Source organism: Crinia signifera, chromosome 1, assembly GCF_055691185.1.
Source record: "Crinia signifera chromosome 1, ASM5569118v1, whole genome shotgun sequence".
Lineage (NCBI taxonomy): Eukaryota > Metazoa > Chordata > Amphibia > Anura > Myobatrachidae > Crinia > Crinia signifera.
The window spans coordinates 290713199-290734878 of NC_139217.1; the positions used below are offsets into that span (position 1 = coordinate 290713199).

At 44.9% G+C, this 21680-nt stretch overlaps 1 protein-coding gene across 1 annotated transcript in view; it reads left to right on the plus strand.

Annotated features, from left to right (window-relative positions):
* PSIP1 (PC4 and SRSF1 interacting protein 1) overlaps positions 1–21680 on the plus strand; it is a 68439-nt gene that overhangs the window by 9833 nt on the left and 36926 nt on the right. The window contains exons 2-4 of the mRNA XM_083185766.1: positions 147–288; positions 3623–3699; positions 7579–7717. Of these exons, the coding sequence (XP_083041892.1) occupies positions 217–288; positions 3623–3699; positions 7579–7717 (288 nt within the window). The 5' untranslated portion in view covers positions 147–216. The remainder of the gene's footprint in view (positions 1–146; positions 289–3622; positions 3700–7578; positions 7718–21680) is intronic.

The following is a 21680-nucleotide window of genomic DNA, read 5'->3' on the forward strand; positions in this document are numbered from 1 at the left end:
CAATTTTGTTGTGCATTTGGCCCTATATGATCACATATTTTTGTATTATATATTGTGTTTCTACTTTTTGTGGGTCTAACCAAAAAGTCTGTTAAAGCTATAGAAGGAAAAATTATTCATTCAGGCTTTCTATTTCCCTAATGTAGATAAAAGGTCCAGACTTGTTGGGAGTATTGTGGTGTTTATCCTCCATTACTTTTACTTATTTATCAAAAAATGACTCGTGATTACAAACCAGGGGATTTGATCTTTGCCAAGATGAAAGGGTATCCTCACTGGCCTGCTAGGGTAAGTTGATTTATTTATACGCTTACCTGCAGCTGATGTCAATATTTATTCTTTAGCCATTTAGAAAACTTCACTTCATTGTTTTAGGTAGGAGCCACAACATGGGACACATTTCTCTATTTCAGAAACTTCAGTGCTTTAGTGTATTAATATATTATATTTTAGATTCCAAAAAGCCTTAATAACCCTTTCATGCATAAAGGTCACTACAGTGGACAGCTGTTAAGTAATTATTTCCTTTCGAGATCTTTTGACTTCATCAGTGCATGATGCCCTTTTCTTTGAACCTCTACCAAAATTAGAACCAATGCTACCTAGTGGCAATTCCAAAGAAATTGAAATTCATGACATGATATTGTACAGTCAATATTTTTCTCAAATACACAGTATGTAATATCGTACTGTATGTCCACCATACTTCGTTCTAGACGTATCCTGAAATATTACTTAAATATTTTTCTCACTAAATATCCATATATGTCAGTTTTGCCAGCCTTTGTGGGGAATTCAATTGTTGAGCGCCTGTCCTGTCTCTTTCGTCGGGCGCACACCCATCTTTTCAGCTCACTACACCCAGGGGTAAAAGAGTCAAGGAGAAGGTCACATGTTTAAGCGCCCAAATGAGACTCTTATCATCATACACATTAGTTGGGTTGGGTTTAGGCGCTTTGCATGCCTAAACAACCATAATGCGCATTAAATGTGTGATCTCCCGTAACTGGAAAAGTGTCTGCAGAGACCATCTGGCTCAGGAACAGTGTGTCAGGGCAATGGACAACCAACGCAGTCCTTGATGGTGAAAGTTATTTCTCTGGGTTCCATATATACAGTTCGTAGTGTGCATGCGAAGGCCAATCAGCAACAAAAAAACAATGATTAATCTAATAGCAATCCCCTCGCAGTTTTAGGAGTGGTGATCTGCCATTTTATGGGAGTGTCAGAAAAAATGTCACGATCCAGGTAACTAAACACTTATTCTCACCAGTGTCTCTCCAGACTGTCACTGCTCCAGGCCTGGATATCATCAGTGGTGTTTGCATGTAGTCTACAGCACAGCTTCCCCACAGTCTCACCTGATGCTGCTGATACTGTAGCAATGCAGCATATCCCTGCAGTCTTCTCTGATGCCATTCCCAGCTCACTGCGGCTTTCCTCAGCTTTGCCATTGCAGTAGGCCGCAGCCATGCTGCAAACAAACACACTTTCCCTCCATAGGCAAACATTGGCGGGACCATCTTTGCCAGTGTCACCTGAACTTTCCAGCCAATACCCAACAGCCAGCTTTTTGGATATTGGCCAGCTAATCCTTTTTAACCTGCAGGTACAAGAATGGTGGCAAAACTCCTGCACTCATTCAGTGCTTCCATTGCCTAACCTCCTGTTGGATGTCTCTATCTTCAGTGGTTGTTTGCAAGACTCCAGGATTCCAGCACCTGTGACTGCATTACTCCTTAAAAAGACCTGCACCTATTTTCTACCTGAGGTGCCGCCTGACCTCTTCTGAAGTCTCAGCATCACCCACAGCTTCAAGTGCATTGATTCTGCAGCTTCATCATCGATTGTTCGCCCAACATCAATTCTTCATTGCTTTGCCATCTATTGTTCGTCCAACATTGATTATTCAGTACTTCAGCATATATTCCTTAGCTCCACAGTTTCAGCATCAATAGTTCCTCTAACATCGATGTTCTATTGTCATCTCCTATTGTCAACATCCACTCTACACACTCCCATCAGTACAACTACGATCACTTAGTGCAATTCTCTGAACTGTCACATCAATGTTCTAATCATCATTGGCGCCATCTCCACTCCTGAGTGTTGAGTCATCTGTTTGAGAGTACTGCTTGTTATTTGTGTGGATATATATATATATATATATATATTTCTACCCAATAGTGGTATGGTGCCTGATTTTAGAATATTAATGTCCAAATACAGTTTAAAAGGTCCACATCCAATGAAGCGACAAGATGATATCTTCCGATATTTGTTTATTAGTCTTCACAGGATTATCGAGAATAAAAAAACCGCATGTAGAGAAATCCCAACGCGTTTCGTCTCACAGAGACTTCATCAGGGGAATATAACAGTCTACAAGTATAAAAATTGTTTCAATATACATTACATGATAAAAGATTTATTTTTCTAGACGTCAGAGAATTATATTTTGAAAAAAAGTTAAGAAGAAAAAAAGCAAAAAAGAAGATAAGAACGAGAACAAGATGGTGAATCTGTGGTGGCTGAGATGAAGAAAAAAAAAATATATATATAAAAAAAATAGAATTTGACGGCAGATAAGAACCATTTGACCCATCTAGTCTGCCCCTTTTTTTACCCTTCAGGTAAACTCAACCCTTTTTAATCCTTATTTCTTTGTAAGGATATTCATATGCCTATCCCAAGCATGTTTAAATTGTTCTACTGTCTTGGCCTCTACCACCTCTGATGGGAGGCTATTCCACTTATCCACTACCCTTTCTGTGAAGTAATTATTTCTAACATTTCCCCTGAATATATATATATATATATATATATATATATATATATATATATATATATATAAATTTAGAATGTCTATCATAAGCTGCTGCTATCATCTCATCTTGCGTGCTCAGGCGTGACAAAATGCAGGCGTGCCCAGTTGTTTTAAGGGAGGGTGTGTGATGGCCTCGATCAGCCTGATTCTGACGCACAGTTGTGGAAGGATCAGAGTAACCCACACTTGCAAAGACTGGGAGAATCATTCGATGGTGAGTGAGTTGTTAATGGATTGTCAGATGGCATGCGATCAGTAATTTGTGGACTTGCACAGGGCAGGATTTCACTTTCTCTGGGCGGCAGCTATCTGATTGAAGTTCTCTGCAAATTCACACAACAATGATCAGGTCGGAATTAGGACCTTTATTGTTAGCAATGTGTGCTCCTGTGGGTTATTAGCGGTGTACTCTAGCTGTACATGCAGCTCAATCTGAGGAGATCATCAACAGCAGCATACTGGATGTGGCCACTGACCTATAGTTATCCTTCTAGGATCAGGGCATGGGGAAAACAGGTAGCATAAGTGCGACAGTCACTGTTTGGGGCCGGGCCGGCACCTATGGTGGTGCAGGGCTTCCCCAAGCTCTTTGTATCAGCGAAAACCACGTGGGTCAGTGAAAAAACGTCTGTGATTAAATGCTGATCGGCGAATTGTCAACAATTTTTTGCCTGGCCAGGTAATTCGGCCTGGATTGAGTAGAGTAATGTTTTCTAAACCAGTGCAGTTAGGGAAGATTGAATCTATTTCTTAAAAATAACATACATATACTCATATGTTCAATTGCATATACAGGTTGATGAACTTCCTGATGGGGCTGTGAAACCTCCCACAAATAAAATGCCCATCTTCTTTTTTGGCACCCATGAAACGTAAGTGGCTATATTTTTTATTTATTTTTTGTTCCAGTTATATTTTATTTGGTTTTGTTTTATTTTGATGAAGCACATCTAAAGTAAAAAAAAAAAAAATTCTTTTCCGCTAGCCTAAATATCCAGGGGTTTTGCACGGGAGCGCGCAAAACCCGGGATTTTAGGTATGTGGAAACGCTCCTTGTAGAAATAACCCAGGTTGTGAGACCTGGCATTTCTACCCAGGTAGCAACCAGGGTTTAACACTGGTTCAACCTGGGTCATTGTGTAGTGTAAATGGGTAACCAGGGCCGATGCGACCCGGGTCCCGTTTACTACAGTGCAAAAGCCAGCGCTGGGAGATGAAAGCATCTCCCAGCGCTTCCCCGACCTCACCTCCCAATGACTATTTACTGGTGTTAAATTGGTACTGCTTACCTACTGCTAAAATGTTCTGTATATTTCAGCTCCTTAAGCTGTGTACACACTGTGCAATATATTGCTCAGTGTCCAGTTTTCATCAGCGACCAGAGATGGTCTCTGATAAACAGGAGACTCTGGGGTAGATTTATTAACAAACGATCAGGGGAATCTGCGCTATCCCCGTGCCTTATGGCAGGGGATAACGCTTCTTCTGATCTATGACACCCGCTGAGCGGGTGTCTAGCGTGTGGGGCAGGAGGCATAGCGCAGCTACGATATTTCATAGTGCGCTCCTACCTAATTTATGAACGGTCAGCATCGCTGACCGTTCCGCCGCCTGCAGCTATCGACTTCGACAGCTGCAGATGGCGATGCCCTATGCCTACAGCAGGGACTGCGCTGTCCCTGCTGCTGGCTCTGAGCTGCGCTGGGGATCTCGCGTGAGTAGCGAGATCCCGCACATGCACAGTCCAGCCAACTGGGGAGAAGCAGACAGCGCGTCAGTGTTAACTGACACGCTGTCAGCTGGAGGAGGTATCGCCGGAGGGGGGAGTTAACGCTCCCCCGCTTCGGTAGCAAGATCTTAGTAGATCTTGTCGGTGTCCCCTCCTGCTTCGCCTCGCTACTGAGGCGAAGCAAGAACTGTTATAGCGCCGCTATAATAAATCTACCCCTCTGCTGGGGGAGCCACAGAGGGAAACAGCTACGGCCCAACGACCATTAAGGGGCTGAACACGGGAGCGTGCACCCGGTGATTTATCAGCGACCATATTGCCAGCGATATTGCACCGTGTGTACACAGCTTTAGTTATGCCCATTGACAACTATATTTTCCAGGGTTGATTAGTTTAAACCAAAGGTGTTTTTTTTTTTTTTTTTGTTTTTTTTTTTGTTTTTTTAAATGAACACTTAAAGAACTTTTTGTACCCAAAAAACAACTAGTGTTTTTATTTAAAATGTTTAATGCCAGTGGCATGCCTGGTGCTAATGCTTAACTCCTACGTGTGTGTGTGTGTGTGTGTGTGTGTGTGTGTGTGTGTGTGTGTGTGTGTGTGTGTGTGTGTGTTTTCTTTCTCTGAAAAGTGCTTTTGTATTACTGTTCAGACATAATAAGTAGGACTAATGCTTAACATTAACTTGATGCTGGTTTTTAATTTCATCTGTCTGAGTGTACTTTGTATGTATTAATATGTAGTCTATCTACATCTATTCAGATGTAATAATCTATAAAAAAGGACTTTATTAAATGATAAATATATGATTAATATTAGAAAGCATTAAAACATGGTTGATCAAAGTTTCTAATACACCATTGATTGTGTTTTTCACATTAAAAAATAATGCAAAAAATATATAAAATAACTGGTTTAAACAAAAAAAAAAAGCATTTTCCAACCCTGATATTTTCTATTTTACTTTAAGTAATTGCAGCTTCGGAAATCAGTGTAATAAATGTAATACAGGTTGAGTATCTCTCGGGACCAGGAGCATTATGTATAAGGGATTACTCAGAATTTCTGAATATTTTTATATTCACCTGGTTCAGAGGTGTCCTCTGGCATCCACAGGCTCCCCCGACGTCCATACTGCCCCCCAGCGTCCATCTCATGAGCATTCCCAGACCCAATGAAGCATTGTGCAGGTGGGGCATACAATGCTTTACTGGGACCATGAATACCGGGGCATCGACGCTGAAGTAAGGGATGGGCGGCGCTTGTGGGAAGAGCAATCAGGTAATCGGTGCTTGTGGGTGGTGTTTGCAGGCGATTAGGTGGGCAGGAAAAATAAATGCAATCCAAAAATGACAGTTTGTGGAATATTTTGTATAAGGCAAATACTGCTAAGGGATACTCAACCTGTGTAGCATTAAAAAGTAAGTGCCACAAACTATGCTGTTTTAGATCCAGACTGTTGTCATGGGAAAATGCAGAATAGTAATGCATAAATTAAAAAAGGTTCTTTGGTAAACTTTGTGTGTGTGTGTGTGTGTGCGAACAGTACTCATAAGAAACCCTAATTATAGATGTAGAGACTACAGCATGGAGTCCACCTTCAAAAACAACAATACACAAGAACCTAAAGGTGCCCATACACGGAGTGTTTTCTCCAAAAACGGGATATAGCAGATAGATCTGCTAATAAAAGAGAAGCGCTGCTAAATCAAACACAATCAACATTAATATATCTTTGGGAATAATTTCCTTTTAATGTTTCCTCCATAAAAACTCAAAACACAATCACAGTATCATTAAAAAGAATGCTTGTCATTGACTTAACAATCTACAAATGTACTGTATATAACTTCTTATGAGGCAATATGTATTCTCACGTCTATATGACGCGAGAAAAGAATAGCTTCTGAGGCAAGGAGTTCATTTTTAGGTATTGCAAATGCAGTCATATGTCCCCACTCAATTGGTAGGAATAATTACCCAATATTATAGAAAGGGTATCTCAGTTGTTGTCATTGCACTGATATCCACAATATAGATGCAGTTTGTACTAGGGGTATCCCATTAGCATGCAGTGTATTACCATCTGGCCTGTTATGTATGACACTGCTGAGCGATCAGAGTAATGTAGATCGCTCAGCAAGTTCATATGACTGCAATTGCATTTGTGCTGTCTTTCAAAAAAGGAACTCCTTGCATTAGTGGCCATTCTATTCTTGCCTCCCATAGAAGTTAGAAAATATATTGCCTTATAAAAAGTTATATGTATTTGTAGATTGTAATGACAAGGACATGCATGCTTTTTAATGATAATTGAGTCTTATGGAGGAAAAATGTAAAGGAAATTATTCCCAAAGATATATTGATGTTCATTGTGTTTTGATATAGCAGCGCTTCACTTCCATTAGCAGATCTGTCATAGCCAGTTTATTTTTTCACCTTAATAAAAAAAAAAATGGCCACAAATCTTTCCTATAAAAATGAAGTGCTTATGGTGCCCATACACAGAGCGACGTTCTCTGTACTTTTTGTACTAGATCCCATTGGTGGTTTTACAAAGTCTCTTTATTCCACTCCTAAGACCTAGGCATATTTTATTTTTGTTCTGTAATAGTCCCATGTTTGTTCCCTTGCATCTGTTATAACCAGGCTTATGCCCATTTTCCTATCCTGAAAGCAAAGGCATGTCAACGTTTACGCTACCCACAACAGGACATTTTGCTTAAAATTGCAGCTCAACTAGCAGCAGATTGTGCATCCCAACATTTAGTCTGTTTTTCTCATTTTGCAGGATGGACTCCTTACTGTTTAATTCCTTGCATTAGTGATAACCATTTCTGGATTTAAGTTCTATTTTTACATTTTGGGGAAGTAAATTAATTTTATTTTTATTAATCTCACTCCTCATAATGCAATTCCTGATCACTGGAGTTTTTGAAAGCAGCCGTCTCAAGATTCACTCTTAATTTGATTTGTTTGCAAATATTTATATACTTTTTTTTTTTCTTTTTTTTTGGTAACTAAGAGCATTCTTGGGACCAAAGGACATGTTTCCATATGATGAAAACAAGGAGAAGTATGGCAAACCTAATAAGAGAAAGGGATTCAATGAGGGTTTATGGGAAATTGACAATAATCCTAGAGTTAAATTCTCCAATCCACAGGTAAGTGAAATATTCATGAAAAATAACACTTGCTGTGTTTTTCAATTTTTTATGTGTGGACTAATTTGAAATGCATATAAAGTATATCTGAAAAGTTACAGTACATGTACAATACTGAAACTGCAGTAGCAGTCTGTTTTATGCATTCGTTAACTGTTGGACTGATTTGGACTAAACCAATTCAAAGTTGCTTGATTAGGTTCATGACCTCTAAGACCCCCAATTCTGACCCAGTGAGGGTCCCGCCTCTACACAAAGTAGGTCAGGGAAGCAAGATATGGCAAAGTTGCGTAACATAGAGGTGGTAGAATACATGGGGTTTAAGAGGAAAAAGTGTCTCTTGGAGTGGCCGTGACCTCTGTCTGATGTCAAGTTGGTGTACGCCAGCCAGACCTTTGACCTGGGGAGTATGTTCTGGGCGTTCCACTAGATGGTTTTCAATGTAAATGTCACAGACTGTTGACAAATGGTCTGGGATGCCTAACTAAGTGCTTGGGTTCCTGGTGTGACTTCTCCCCAAAAAGTTTACAGAATGAAAATTAATACCAAAAATATTGAAATTACCAAAAATAATTATAAGAATCAAACTCATCTACAAATCTAACTCATCTACAACTCGACAGCCAGAATTCAATGTTCCAGCTGGCAAGTGTCGGAAAGTGAACTTGTCGGCGAAAACGGACGCGGATTGTCGGAAGTATGTAAATTCAACAATCCACGGGCATTTTCGTCAAAACCGATTTGACTTGTTTTACAGTTGGATCTGTTTTATCCGAATCCGCCTTCAATGCTGTCAAAAAGGCAATATTGAATAGGCGGCATTTCCCCTGGCGGAAATAGCAGCCAATATTGAATGCTGCCCTAAATGGTCATTCTTGAGTAAATATATATAGCTCTTGGGTTTTTCAATGTTTCTAGAGTGGAGGCCTCTGAAATTGAGACCAAGCAAGTTCCAGAGCTTTGGAGCCGCACCGCTTAAAAGCTCAACTCCAAAATTAAATGAGAGATTCTAGGCTAGGTACAAGTAATAGTCCTTTATTTGCAGGTGCAAGTAAGAAATCAGAAGTTGCTTTGGGTACCCTGGTTATGCAGTAGTTTGAAAGTAAATGAGACAATCTTGAAATACAGGCAGGGCAAGGGGAATCGATAATAAGCTGTCTTTCTAATAAACTGTCTAGGATACTAGGAACCTGGGTAAGCTGGACCAGGCTTCTACCATAGAAAACTCTCCTGTTCTTGTATTGTTCCCATATGGTCCTTTCTCAGTCTGACTAATAAGTTTCTTCATGGCAATTGGCCAATTCTTACTGTAGAATATACTTATATACCAGTGCCTGTACTATGGAAACCAGACAGAGTGCTGCAGCGATGCCCAAATCCCATTGCCGATGTCATTGGTTAAAAAAATCTAGTATATTAGACTTCTGGGTCGAGACAATATTAAAGTACAGGTCAGCCTCTTTTCATCCATCCACTAATTGTGACCGAATCCCTCCCATGCAACTTGTAGTTCACATGCCACTCACATCTGCGCCAGCCAAAAAGAAGGCAAACCATCAAATGGAAGCACATTAAACTGCAGTTAGTAATGAATGAAAGCCCAACCCCTTATCAATAGAAAAAAGGCGATGTGTGTGCAAAGAAGCTGCAAAACAGTCCTATGTATCTTCATGAATAAACCCCCAAGTCTTTATAAAGTAGAGTTTTGCTATAAATATGGCAACCCTGTGAGCTTGTTTCAAAGCAAATTGAGGAGTAAATTTGTCTTGGGCAAAGGTAGAAGTCATACAGGTTATCAGACGATGCTTGGCAGTGGTAGATCACATTCATTAGCCTGTCACCTTTTTATACAACATTGAATCCACACAAATATTCTCACGACTGATCTGACCATCAATATTAACTAATATCAGCTAATAGGCAAGACAATTAAAAAAATCCATGGACTAAAGAAGCATTATCGTCCAACGTAATCTGCATTTCCTTCTGCTCAATGCAGTTTTTCATTTTATACTGGTGCAGCAAGTTCAAATCAATGAGCAGCATGATCAGGGACTCTGTACATTTTTGGAGTTTGTAATCGCTCATAACAGAGGCGCATAGCGCAGAGCCATAGCACCCAGAGCAAAGTCACTTCCCCCTCCCCCCACACACACGCATCCCCACACAGACACACACGCATTAAGGACTCTACTAAAGCAAGGAGGGAGCTAGGGTCAGGCAGTTGAGGGGGTAGGCTAAGGGTAGATAGCAGCTGGGGTCAAGGAAGACAGTAAGGTTAGATAGCAGCTGGGATGAAGAAGTTTTCTCTTTCAATGGTCCTGGTGACACAGCTCAACATTGGGATGTAGGAGGGTCCGTAGGAGCCAGTCACCTATCCTAAAGCTTTAGAGGGTAGGCTCCTCCCTTCTGCATCCCAGACTCTTCAGTTCGTGTTAGGTGCCCACTGGAGTGGGTGCTATTCTAAAGGGCTGCGGGAGCAGCCGAAGGATTAGAGTTAGTTAGGGTTTTTTATTATTTTCTTAACTTTTTACTCTAGCTAGGTAGGCACAGTGTGAGGATTCTTATTAGTGACTCACACTGCTAGCGCAGCAGGAGCTGACAGAAGCGCGTCCTGTCAGCTCGCTGTGCACAGGGGAGACGCTGTCTGGCCTCCCTGTGCAGCGCTTACAGCTTCTTTTAAGAAGCTGCCTGGGCTCCGGAGCGCTCTGAAACCGGCTTCACGCTAGGTGGGGATCATGGGGGACAGGCGCTCCGTGATGGCGGCGGCCATTTTCTGCGGAGCTTACACACTGAGCTCCTATATGAGAGGACAGCAGTGTGTTACAGGCATGTTCCAAGTGGTCCCCAGCTGAGGGGGAGATACTGGAACTAGGAGATCCTGCTAAGGGAGCGGCTGGCTGGGGGTGGTTGGCGCCAAAAGTCACGGACCCCGCAGCAGCAGGGACTTGGTCTCTTCCCTCACTCTGTTTTGGCGCCATTCGGAACGCTTGCAGCGGAGCTGAGCTGGCTGACAGATCCTGACAGAGTGTTTGGATTTCCTGGGCATCGTTTCCCCACATCTGAAACCAACAGACAGAAAAGTGGCTGGGTGCATTGACTCTGTGTAAACGCATTTGTACATTGAATGCACTGTGATTGTTACTTTACATCATGTCTGAGCAACAGGCTGTGGTTTTGGGGGAGGGAGCCCTTAATACATTGAGCGCTTGCAGTGTCTGTACACTGAAATTTGTCCCTGAGCAGATGGCCAAGGGGGGCTTGTGTATTACCTGCGCTGCTGTGAGACCCATGGGGAGTGAACCCCAGAGGGTAGAGCAATTGGAACCTGCATGGGCCAGTGCCCTGGGCAGGTCTGTAAATGCTTTAGTGCAATTGCTGGACAGACAGAGTGATGTCTTGGTAGATTCTCAGAGACCTATGTCATCATCTCAGCAGTCCTCTGGCTCCTTGCCTCTGACCCAGGCAGATCCTGGTTTCCTTCAGGTGATGCAGGATACTGCAAAGGGGATTAACAGGTTTAGTGAATTGCTAGACAAGAATGATGTTGATGCTGTGGGGACCCCTAAAAGGTCTTACTCAGTGCCTTTATTGGTTGATGAAGAGGATGGAGCATATGCAGACATTCCCTGGGAGCAGGGTGATGATTCTGAGGATTCCTCAGCCGCAGGGGTGGAGGATTTGATTACTGCTGTAAAACAGGCTTTGAACTTGTCTGTGGAGGATAAAACTCCTGCAAAAGGTGTATTTAAACGGCAGCGTAAGGAAGCTGTTACCTTCCCTTCAGATGAAGGTTTACAGGATTTATTGGAAGGGGCTTGGAAAATGCCCGATAAAAGGCTACAGATGCCAAAGAGATTCTTAAGTTTATACCCCATGCCTGAGGCTCACGCAGACCTCTGGGAGAAAGTTCCAGTGGTAAATGCTTCTGTGGCACGTTTGTCAAAAGCCACCGTGCTACCAGTGCAAGGGGGAGCAGCTTTTAAGGACCCCGTGGACAAAAAGCTGGAGGGTAACCTCAAGGCAATATTTGAAGGGGTGGGATACACCCTACGTCCTCTGATTGCTTCAGCCTGGGTCTCTAAGGCCATGATTGTGTGGGTCAATGATTTGTGCACTATTTTACACGCTGACCCTTGTGTGTTGTTGCTTGCGGAGAAGCTTAAAGCAGCTGCAGAGTATGTGCTGGAGGCTGAGGAGGAAGCTCTCAAAATGGCTGCCAGAGTTTCCACTGTGTCTGTCAATGCCAGGAGAGTGCTCTGGCTTAAGGCTTGGGAGGCAGATAACGAGTCTAAGAAGGCCTTAGAGGCATTAGCTTTTAAAGGAAAGCTGTTATTTGGTTCTGAACTGGAAGAGATTATTAAGCAGGCCACAGGCGGCAAAAGTACTTTCCTGCCTGCCCCTGCAGCCAAGCAGACATCAAGGTTTTCTGCTTTCAGGCCGTCCTTTCGGCCCTCCCCTAGAGGAGGTGCGTCCTTTCGAGGACAGTCTTTTAGGGGAAAGTTTCAGTCCTCCAGAGGTAAGGCCCCAAAGTCAAAATTTAGTTCCTTTCATAAGAAACCAAACACCAAAGGAGAGGACAAACCCTCTGCATGACTGCCAGGGGATTTGCCCGGCGGTGGTCAAGGTGGGGGGGGGCGTCTGTCACAGTTCAGGGACACATGGGCATTGTTAGACCAGGATTCCTGGGTATTAGACATTATATCCCAGGGTTACAGAATTCCCTTCAAAGGTGGTCTTCCGAGAAGATTCATTCCCACACCACTACCAAAGGAGGCTCGGCTCCGTACAGCTCTCTTGGGAGCAGCTCACTCTCTTTTAGAGAAGGGTGTGGTGATCCCGGTCCCCGGAGCGAAGTGGAAAAAAGGCTTTTATTCCACTCTGTTTCTGGTGCCCAAACCAGACGGGTCTTTCAGACCGATTCTCAATTTAAAGTCATTGAATACCCATTTGTGGGTAGTCCATTTCAAAATGGAGTCTCTACGGTCAGTGCTGCTAAGCCTGGACCAGGGAGAATTTTTGGCGTCAATGGATGTTCAGGACGCGTACCTTCATGTTCCTATCCACCCAGAACATCAGGCTCTATTGAGGTTTGCGATAGGAGACCTGCACTTGCAATTCCAGGCGTTGCCCTTCGGCCTGGCCACAGCGCCAAGGGTATTCACCAAGATAATGTCTGTGATGGCGGCTGTGCTTCGACTGAGGGGAATCACGGTGATTCCATATTTGGACGACCTGCTGTTCAAAGCGGAGTCAGCAGACATGTTGAAGAGTCACTTGGCAGAAGCCATCGGGTTTTTGCAGGCTCACGACTTGCTTTTAAATTTACAAAAGTCTCAGTTGGTGCAGTCACAGAGACTCCAATTCCTGGGAGTTGTTCTGGATACCCACCTACATCGGGTATTTCTACCAGAGGCAAAGGCCAGGGATCTGGCTGCCTTGGTCCAGGAGATCCTCGGGTCTCAGAGCACATCAGTATTGCTGGGGAAGATGGTGGCGTCTTTCGAGACGTTGCAGTTCGCCAGGTTCCACTCTCGAGTGTTCCAGTGGAACATTCTGACAACTTGGTCAGGAAATACTCAGACCATGAAGTCAGAACAAATAGTGTTGTCTTCAGAAACTCGATCCTCCCTGAAATGGTGGACGGAGGTGGATTCCCTGCAGTCCTGGAGCTGGCTGGTAGTCACTACCGACGCCAGTCTCGGGCTGGGGGGCAGTAGTCTTGGACCTGCGTCTGCAAGGCTTGTGGACCTCAGAGGAGTCTGCCTTACCGATCAACATCTTGGAACTGAGGGCTGTGTGGAAGGTGATTTCTCCTGCGGGAGAGATTACAGAGGCTTCCTTTAAGGATTCAGACCGACAACGCCACAGCTGTGGCATATCTGAATCACCAGGGAGGCACACGCAGCAAGCTGGCTATGTGGGAGGTGTCCCGGATCTTCTTGTGGGTGGAACAGAATGTTCCAGCATTATCAGCAATATTCATACCAGGAGTGGAGAATATAGAGGCCGACTTCCTGAGCAGGGAGGAGCTGATGGAAGGGGAATGGAGCCTGAACCCACAAGTATTTCACCAGATTACACTGAGGTGGGGAACTCCGGATGTGGACCTGATGGCATCCAGGTTCAACCATCAGGTACCCAGGTTTTATGCCAGGATGAGGGATCCACTGGCAGAAGCAGTGGATGCCATGACCATCCCCTGGGAGGGGAATCTACTTTATGTTTTTCCGCCAGTTCCAATGCTGGCAAGAGTGTTGAAAAAGATACAGGCCCAGGCAATCCCAGTGATTTTAGTTGCCCCAGATTGGCCAAGGAGGTCCTGGTACTCGACGCTTCAGAGATTGTCTGTGGACTCGTGGCGTCTACCTCTGAGGTCAGACCTAAAACAAGGACCGTTCAACCATCTGGATTCAGCTCGATTAATTTTGACGGCCTGGCTGTCGAAACCGCCATTTTGAGGAATAAAGGTTTCTCGGAAGGGGTTGTTAACACTATGATTAAAGCCAGAAAGTCAGTGTCTTCTGCAAATTATTATAGGGTCTGGAAGACCTATATTCGATGGTGTGAAAGACAGAAGTCGCACATGTCGCGCTTTAAATTGGCTAAATTGTTGGAGTTTTTGCAGGATGGCTTTTCCTCCGGGTTAAGCCTTCAGTCACTCAAAGTACAGATCTCGGCCTTGTCAATTTATTTCCAAAGAAGGATTGCATTATTACCAGAAGTACAGACCTTCCTGCAGGGGGTGTCCCGATTGAAACCTCCCTACAAGCAACCAGTAGCACCATGGGATTTATCTCTGGTTCTGGAGTGTCTTCAAAAGTCACCTTTTGAACCATTAAGGTCGGCTGACCTTAAATTCCTTACATGGAAACTGGTATTTTTGTTGGCAGTGGCGTCTGCAAAAAGAGTATCGGAGTTGGGAGCATTGTCATGCAAGTCTCCCTTCCTTATATTTCATGATGATAGGGCTGTCCTTCGGACAGTACCCCAATTTTTACCAAAAGTAGTCTCTGCTTTTCATCTAAATCAGGAGATAGTTCTGCCTGTGTTTCAACCCCCAGAGGGTTCAAGGAAAAGGGACAAATTGAGGAATTTGGATGTTGTGCGCGCCTTGCGCGTTTATGTGGACAGAGTTAAGAGTGTCAGAAAGACTGATACTTTGCTTGTTTTGTATGACATACACAAAATTGGTTGGCCTGCTTCTAAGCAGACCATTGCTAGGTGGTTGCGCTCTGTTATAGCGTTTGCATATACTAAAGTTGGTAGGCCTGTGCCGGTCAGGATTAATGCGCATACCACCAGGTTGGTTGCCACCTCTTGGGCGGTTCGACATGGGGCAACAGCTGAGCAGGTTTGCAGGGCTGCCACTTGGTCATCTGTTCATACCTTTGCCAAATTCTATAGGTTCCATGAGTTCTCGTCGAGGACGCATCATTTGGGCGAGCAGTGATGAGAGCTGCAGACCTGAGCGTACCCACACAAAGGACCGGCTCTGGAACGTCCCAATGTTGAGCTGTGTCACCAGGACCATTGAAAGAGAAAAAGGGATTTTTGTAAGAACTTACCGTTCGAATCCCTTTCTCTGATATGGTCCTGGGGACCAGCGATCCCTCCCTTACGCTCAGTAAGTATGCCAGGTTCATGATGTTTCATGTTATATGGTTAAAAGTTATTTTTGAAAAATGTGCATGTAATGTGTGCAGGCGTTTGTACTGAGGGGAAGCGGTCATCTATTAGAATGAACTTAGGTCTACAGTCATTAGGTCGACCCCACTAGGTCGACTGGCAGGAAGGTCGACCTGACTTAAGGTCGACATGGGCCAAGGTCGCCATGACTTAAGGTCGAATTTGCATAAAGGTCGACATGAGGAAGGTCGACTGGTCATAAGGTCGACATGGGGTTTTTCACTGTTTTTTGAGCCGACATGTGCCGACAGGCGGTATTTCATGCTCTACTATCCACTAGGGCGTGGAGGAGGTTATTAAAGCGGTGGCGAGCGAAGCGAGCCACCGTGCCCGAAGCATTGCGAGCGATGCGAGGGTCCGATTCTCATTGCCAACTGTGTCCAAGTCGACTGTGTCGACATTCGGATAAAAAAAACAGTGAAAAACCCATGTCGACCTTATGACCAGTCGACCTTCCTCATGTCGACCTTTATGCAAATTCAACCTTAAGTCATGTCGACCTTGGCCCATGTCGACCTTAAATCAGGTCGACCTTCCAGCCAGTCGACCTAATGGGGTCGACCTAATGACTGTAGACCTAAGTTCATTCTGACAGATGTACCGATTCCGTACTGAGTTAATGTATTCCAGTGGCTTTGAAAGATTGAACTGAAGAGTCTGGGATGCAGAAGGGAGGAGCCTACCCTCTAAAGCTTTATGCTAGGTACACACCAGGACGACTAGGGCCCGATCAGCACAATCTAGATCCAATTCCGATCAATCGGATGTAGATTGTGTGCTGATTGGGCCCTTTTCTGACCTGGTGTGGAGCGATTCCGATCCGATGCGCGGTCCCGCGGGTCGGTCGGTCGTTATTGAGATCCTACCTGCTGCAGGTAGGATCTCAATGACGACCATAGAACCGGGTGCGGGTCGCCATCGGATCGGACCCGCTCACGGTGCACATCGTGAGCGGGTCGTGCCCTCCCGCGTCATCGTGAGCGGGTCGGACGAGACACTGACGACCCGCTCACGATGTGCATCGTGAGCGGGTCGTCCTGGTGTGTACCCCGCATTAGGATAGGTGCCTGGCTCCTACGGACCCTCCTACATCCCAATGTTGAGCTGTGTCACCAGGACCATATCAGAGAAAGGGATTCGAACTGTAAGTTCTTTCAAAAATCCCTTTTATTATTTAGGTATTGCTGGGGGTAGAGAAGGTGTAATGTTAGCTGCTGATTTAGCAGATTAAGGGGGTTATTCTGATTCACTCGGAAAGGCACAATCACTCTCTAATAGACAAAACCATGTGCACTGCAGGTGGGGCTGATGTAACATGTGCAGAGAGAGTTAGATTTGGTTACATTTGGGTGGGGTTTGTACTTCAAACTGTTATCTATATTGCAGTGTAAAAATAAAGCAGCCAGTGTTTACCCTGCACAGAAACAATAAAACACCCAAATCTAACTCTCTGCACATTTTACATCAGCCCTTGGAGAACTCCACCTTTTTCTCCCTGTCCAGGCTCCTAAACACTGTCCTGCAGGCGACTTTCCCACTCTCTTTCTCTGTCAGCTGTTAGGGCAAACCATATGAAATGGAACCAAAAATCTTGAGGTTACCTGCATTGGAGGAACTGGAACTGGCATGAGTTAACCCAGATAAAAAAACTTCAGGGGCCTAGGTGGTTTTTCCTCGCTGTACCCTTTTCCAGCAGAGAATAGAAAGCGATGGGAGACCCCTCCAATCATGTTTCCAGACTCGTTACAAAGACAGACCTCTCTGTACCGGGTGCGACTTTCTTAAGACTTTGGAAGGAAGTTAGAGGGTACCCTTAAATCTGTTAATAAAGCAGCATTAGTGGGCAGTTATCAATCGGCCTTCAGGATGGTCAGGGCTAAATTGGTGTTCTTGCCGAACACGTCAGGGAGGTGGAAAATTATCTTGGAGATGCTTCCAGGGATGTGAAGCTAATATCTTCCAAGATTTCAGCCATGGCAGTTTCGGATCAGTGTGCACTTTGGCTTTACCAATGGCAGGCAGATGAGGAGTCAAAATGTGGGGTGGAGGCCCTGGATTTTAATAGTGATGCTCTTTTTTTGGGCCAGAATTAGATCAATGGATCTCACAGGTGACAGGTGGTAAGTCTACGTTTCTGCCAGCCGCAGCTCCTCCTCCTGGTAGAGGAACTTATGTGGACACCATTCAATTTTTTGGAAAGGCCAGGGGTGCCAGAGGTTGTAACTGTTCTTCAATCCAGCCTCCTATTTGATGTGGGAGCACGACACAAAGACTTTTGGGAAGCTTGGACCCTCACTTGTCAAGATGCTTGGGTCGGGAATGTGATCGCTCATGGATATGAGCGCAAATTTTTTTTTTCAGATTCGATTTCCCAGCTTTACCAGACAGCCAGGCAGCCTTACAGGAGGCAGTTCAAACGTTTACAAATGAGTGTGTTGTAATTCCGGTACCTCCAGCTCATTGGAACAAAGGTGTCACGCCTGGGGTCTGAGTCAATGTGACGAAGGCCTCAGTTGTAGGCTCGGACTAGTGTACAAATTGGAGAGGCTTGATCAGACCTTTGTACATAAACAGCACCGTAGTGCACCCAGAGGCAGTAAACCAGCAGAGGTAAAAGTACAACCCGCTTTATTATGGAAGCTGGAAACCCTGAGGGTCCTGAGGAAGCTTTTTTGCGAAAGCGTACGCTCGACTAACTACACACCTAGTGTGTCTAATACCCCACTTTCCCCTCCCCACTTACAAACTGTATATATATTTGTTGTTGGCTACATTGGGGTTTCCGTTGGACACGGTCCCCAATCAGTACACTGACACGGTCTCTGGCGCCAGAGCCGTGTGTGTCCCTGCCTGTTCTAGATCCACATGAGCGAGGGAGTGCACACAGGCACACCTCAGACTCAGCTCTGCGGTTGGAACGCAGGTTGTGGAACTACTGGCTCCAGCAAGCCTAACAGCAGCGCTGAAACGGCATCACATCCGTGTTCAAGCGCGTGCTGGTGGCTGCACTAAGTGAGCCTCAGGACTATTGTGATACATTGTATATGATAAAGTTACAAACCTGACTTATCCACATTACATGACTTTGGTAATATAAACAAGTCTTCCGTGCCACACCATATCTATTATAAATAATAACGGTGATAACGGGTAGTGGGGTCCCGCTAGGTGAGGATTCTTATCCTTTTTAAAAATCACTATTTGTTGTCTTACGTGTTGTCCAGTCCTTTTTATATCTTCGCAACTATTTTAAATGAACTCAATAAAAGTGATGTTTTACTAAGTATTATTTCTCTAGGTGCACCAAGAAAAGGCACTCTTTTCTGTCCTCCTTAAAAAATGGTAACGAATACAGTTGGTAACAGGTAATGACAATAATGGAAGCAAGATGACCATTGCAGTGTAAAGCACTGATGAAGTCCATAACGTCTATGAGCCAATAACCACAGAATGGTAACGTGGAGTTGCTTGAACTGTGAAATACTTGGAATGCTGGTTATAATATGGAACGATGGTAGAACATCGACTGGAATGCGGAACAATGCTGGAACATCGACAGGAGCTAGGCTGCGGACTGCTGAGGGGAGTATCCCTTGCTGCACTCAGGAACACAAAAGCTGGAATACCTGGAACTTGAACACACACAGCAGCCGCAAAGACAGAACTGAATCACAGGAGACAATTGAAGCACTAGCAATGTGTCTTGGATTTCCCAGCATACATATACCCACTGAGAAGCCAGGATTGGCTGGGCAATTATGACCGGAAACCAGACTACACATGATTGGCAGCAGAACATCTCACACAGAGCTAGGACTACCACAGGTGCTAATTACTAGCAATCATAGTCTCTCTACTGATTGCAGTCTAATTGCAGCTGGCTGGAATACACAGAAGTGAATAGCAGAATGACAGGCCAGCTGCACAAGCTTCAGACAGGATTGTGACAAAAGGTTTCTTTTCAAATCTGTTTGTGGTTCCCAAACCAGACAGGTCAGTCCGCCCCATATTGACATTGAAATCCTGAGGGTTTTTAGGTTCAAAATGGAGTCCCTTCAATCTGTGGTAGCGGGGCTCGAACAGGGAGAATTTTTGGTACCACTGGATATCAAAAAATGTCTACATGCATATACCCATCTGGAAGCGATCCAGGCTGCGCCTTTCATACTATGCACTGCACCTCAAGTCTTTACAAAGGTGATGATGGTAATGATGTCACTTCGCTCACAGGTGGTGAACATCATACCGTACCTAGACGACTTGTTGATCAAGGTTCCTTCCAGTCCACTACTGCTTCACAATAGTTCTTAATTCAGCACGGCTGGATTCTCAACTTTCCAAAGTCCCGTTTGCAGCCAACTCAACACATTCAGTCTCTGCATGATTTTGGACACCTACAAACAAAGGGTGTTTCTCCCGTTAGGCAAGTTTCAGGACCTTCAGAATCTTGTCAGACTGGTTCTCCATCCACAGTGGGTTTTCCTCTTAGGGAAGATGGTGGCAGCTTTCAAGGCCTTCTATACGGACGCTTCGACACACAAATATTTCAGGTGGACCCTCTTTAAAAATGGATGGGGTCCCACCTGCTTTACCATTAGTTGGTTTGTCTTTCCCTTTGGGTGAGGATTTCTCTCCTCTGGTAGTTGCGGGAAGATTACCTCCTAGAGGGTCATCCATTTGGCAGAACATAACCGTGGCCTATGTCGGCAAACAAGGCAGGACCCGCAGCCATGTGGCAATGCGAGAGGTGGTTACCATTCTTCAATAGGCGGAAAGGTACACTGGTAATTTCAGTCGTCTATATCCCAGAAGCTGACAACTGCGAAGTAGATTATCTCAGTCGCCGGAATTTCCATCCCGGGGAATGGGCTCTGCACCCTCAGGTGTTTCAGCTGCTTGTGGAAAGCTGGGGTCTTTTCAGCATGGATCTCATGGCATTTAGACACAATATAAAGCCTCCTTTATGTCTCAAGAACATGGGATCCAGGAGCTTCTGTTGCTTCTCTCCCACGACACGTTGCCACTGCCTCACGGTCTGGACCTACTTCAGCAAGGCCCTTTTTGCTATTCAGACTTATGGCACCCGATTTGATAGGTCGTGACTGTTGAGAGGGCAGTCCTATGCCAGCAGGGCATCCGCTCAATAGTGATTCCCACTATGCTGAACGCTCGTAAGTCTGTGACTTCCAAGCCTTACCATCGCATATGGAAATCGTAAGTTGCTTGGGGCGAACGGAAGAATGATCAATTATAGTCTTTGTTGGCCCGTATTCTTCAGGGGGGCCTTGATGCTGGTTTATGGCTAGGCTTGTTAAAGTTGCAGGTCTCTGCCCTTTCCATGTTTTTTTCAGTACCGGCTTGCGTTGCTACCCCAATATCAGATGTTCCTTCAGGGGGTTTTTAGGTCTCCAGCCACCTTTGATTTCTCCTGTGGCACTCTCGGATTGGACTCTGGTATTGAGATTCTTGCAGTCTTCTCGTTTCAAGCTGTTAGAATCCACAGATTTAAAGTTTGTCCTTGAAGACTGTTATGATGTTAGACTTGGCTTCTTCACTGAGAATCTCTGGTATTTGGTGGAAGCATCCTCAGATGTTTGCATGTTGGCTGCGCGCATATCTGCTCTCTCTTTCAGCTCGCAGAACCCTCTGGCTACGCCAATGGAACGCAGACGCTGAGTCCAACGGGGCAGTAGAGGCCTTACCCTTTGCAGGTGACGTCCTGTTCGGTCCAGAACTTGTCAAGATCATATCACAGGCTACTGGAGGTAAATCTCAATTTCTCCCTACCACAGCTCCACCTCCTCGTAGGAGCTTCCCTAGTGCATCGGGAAGCCTATCCTTTCGGTCCTTTCGCCTAACTCCAAAGTTTAGGGGCAGAGGCCAGTTTCTGTTGAAAAGAGCACAGCGTTACAATTGGCCATCAAGAGGCTCCAGGACATGGGTGTAGTAATACCAGTCCCGGAATCGGAGAGGGGGGAAGGGTTTCTACTCGAGTCTCTTCCTAGTTCCCAAGCCGGACGGCTCAGTCAGGCCAATCCTAAACCTGAAACACCTCAATTCATATCTTCAAAATGGAATCCCTGCAATCAGTGATTGTGGGACTGGAACCAGGAGAGTTCTTGGTATCCATCGATATCAAGGACGCCTACCTGCACATACCCATTTTGCCCCCTTATCAGGCCTATTTGCAGGTTTTGCAAGAAGGCACTGCTATCTTCAGTTTCAGGCCCTACCCCTCGGTCTGTCTTCAGCACCCTGTGTCTTTACAAAAGTC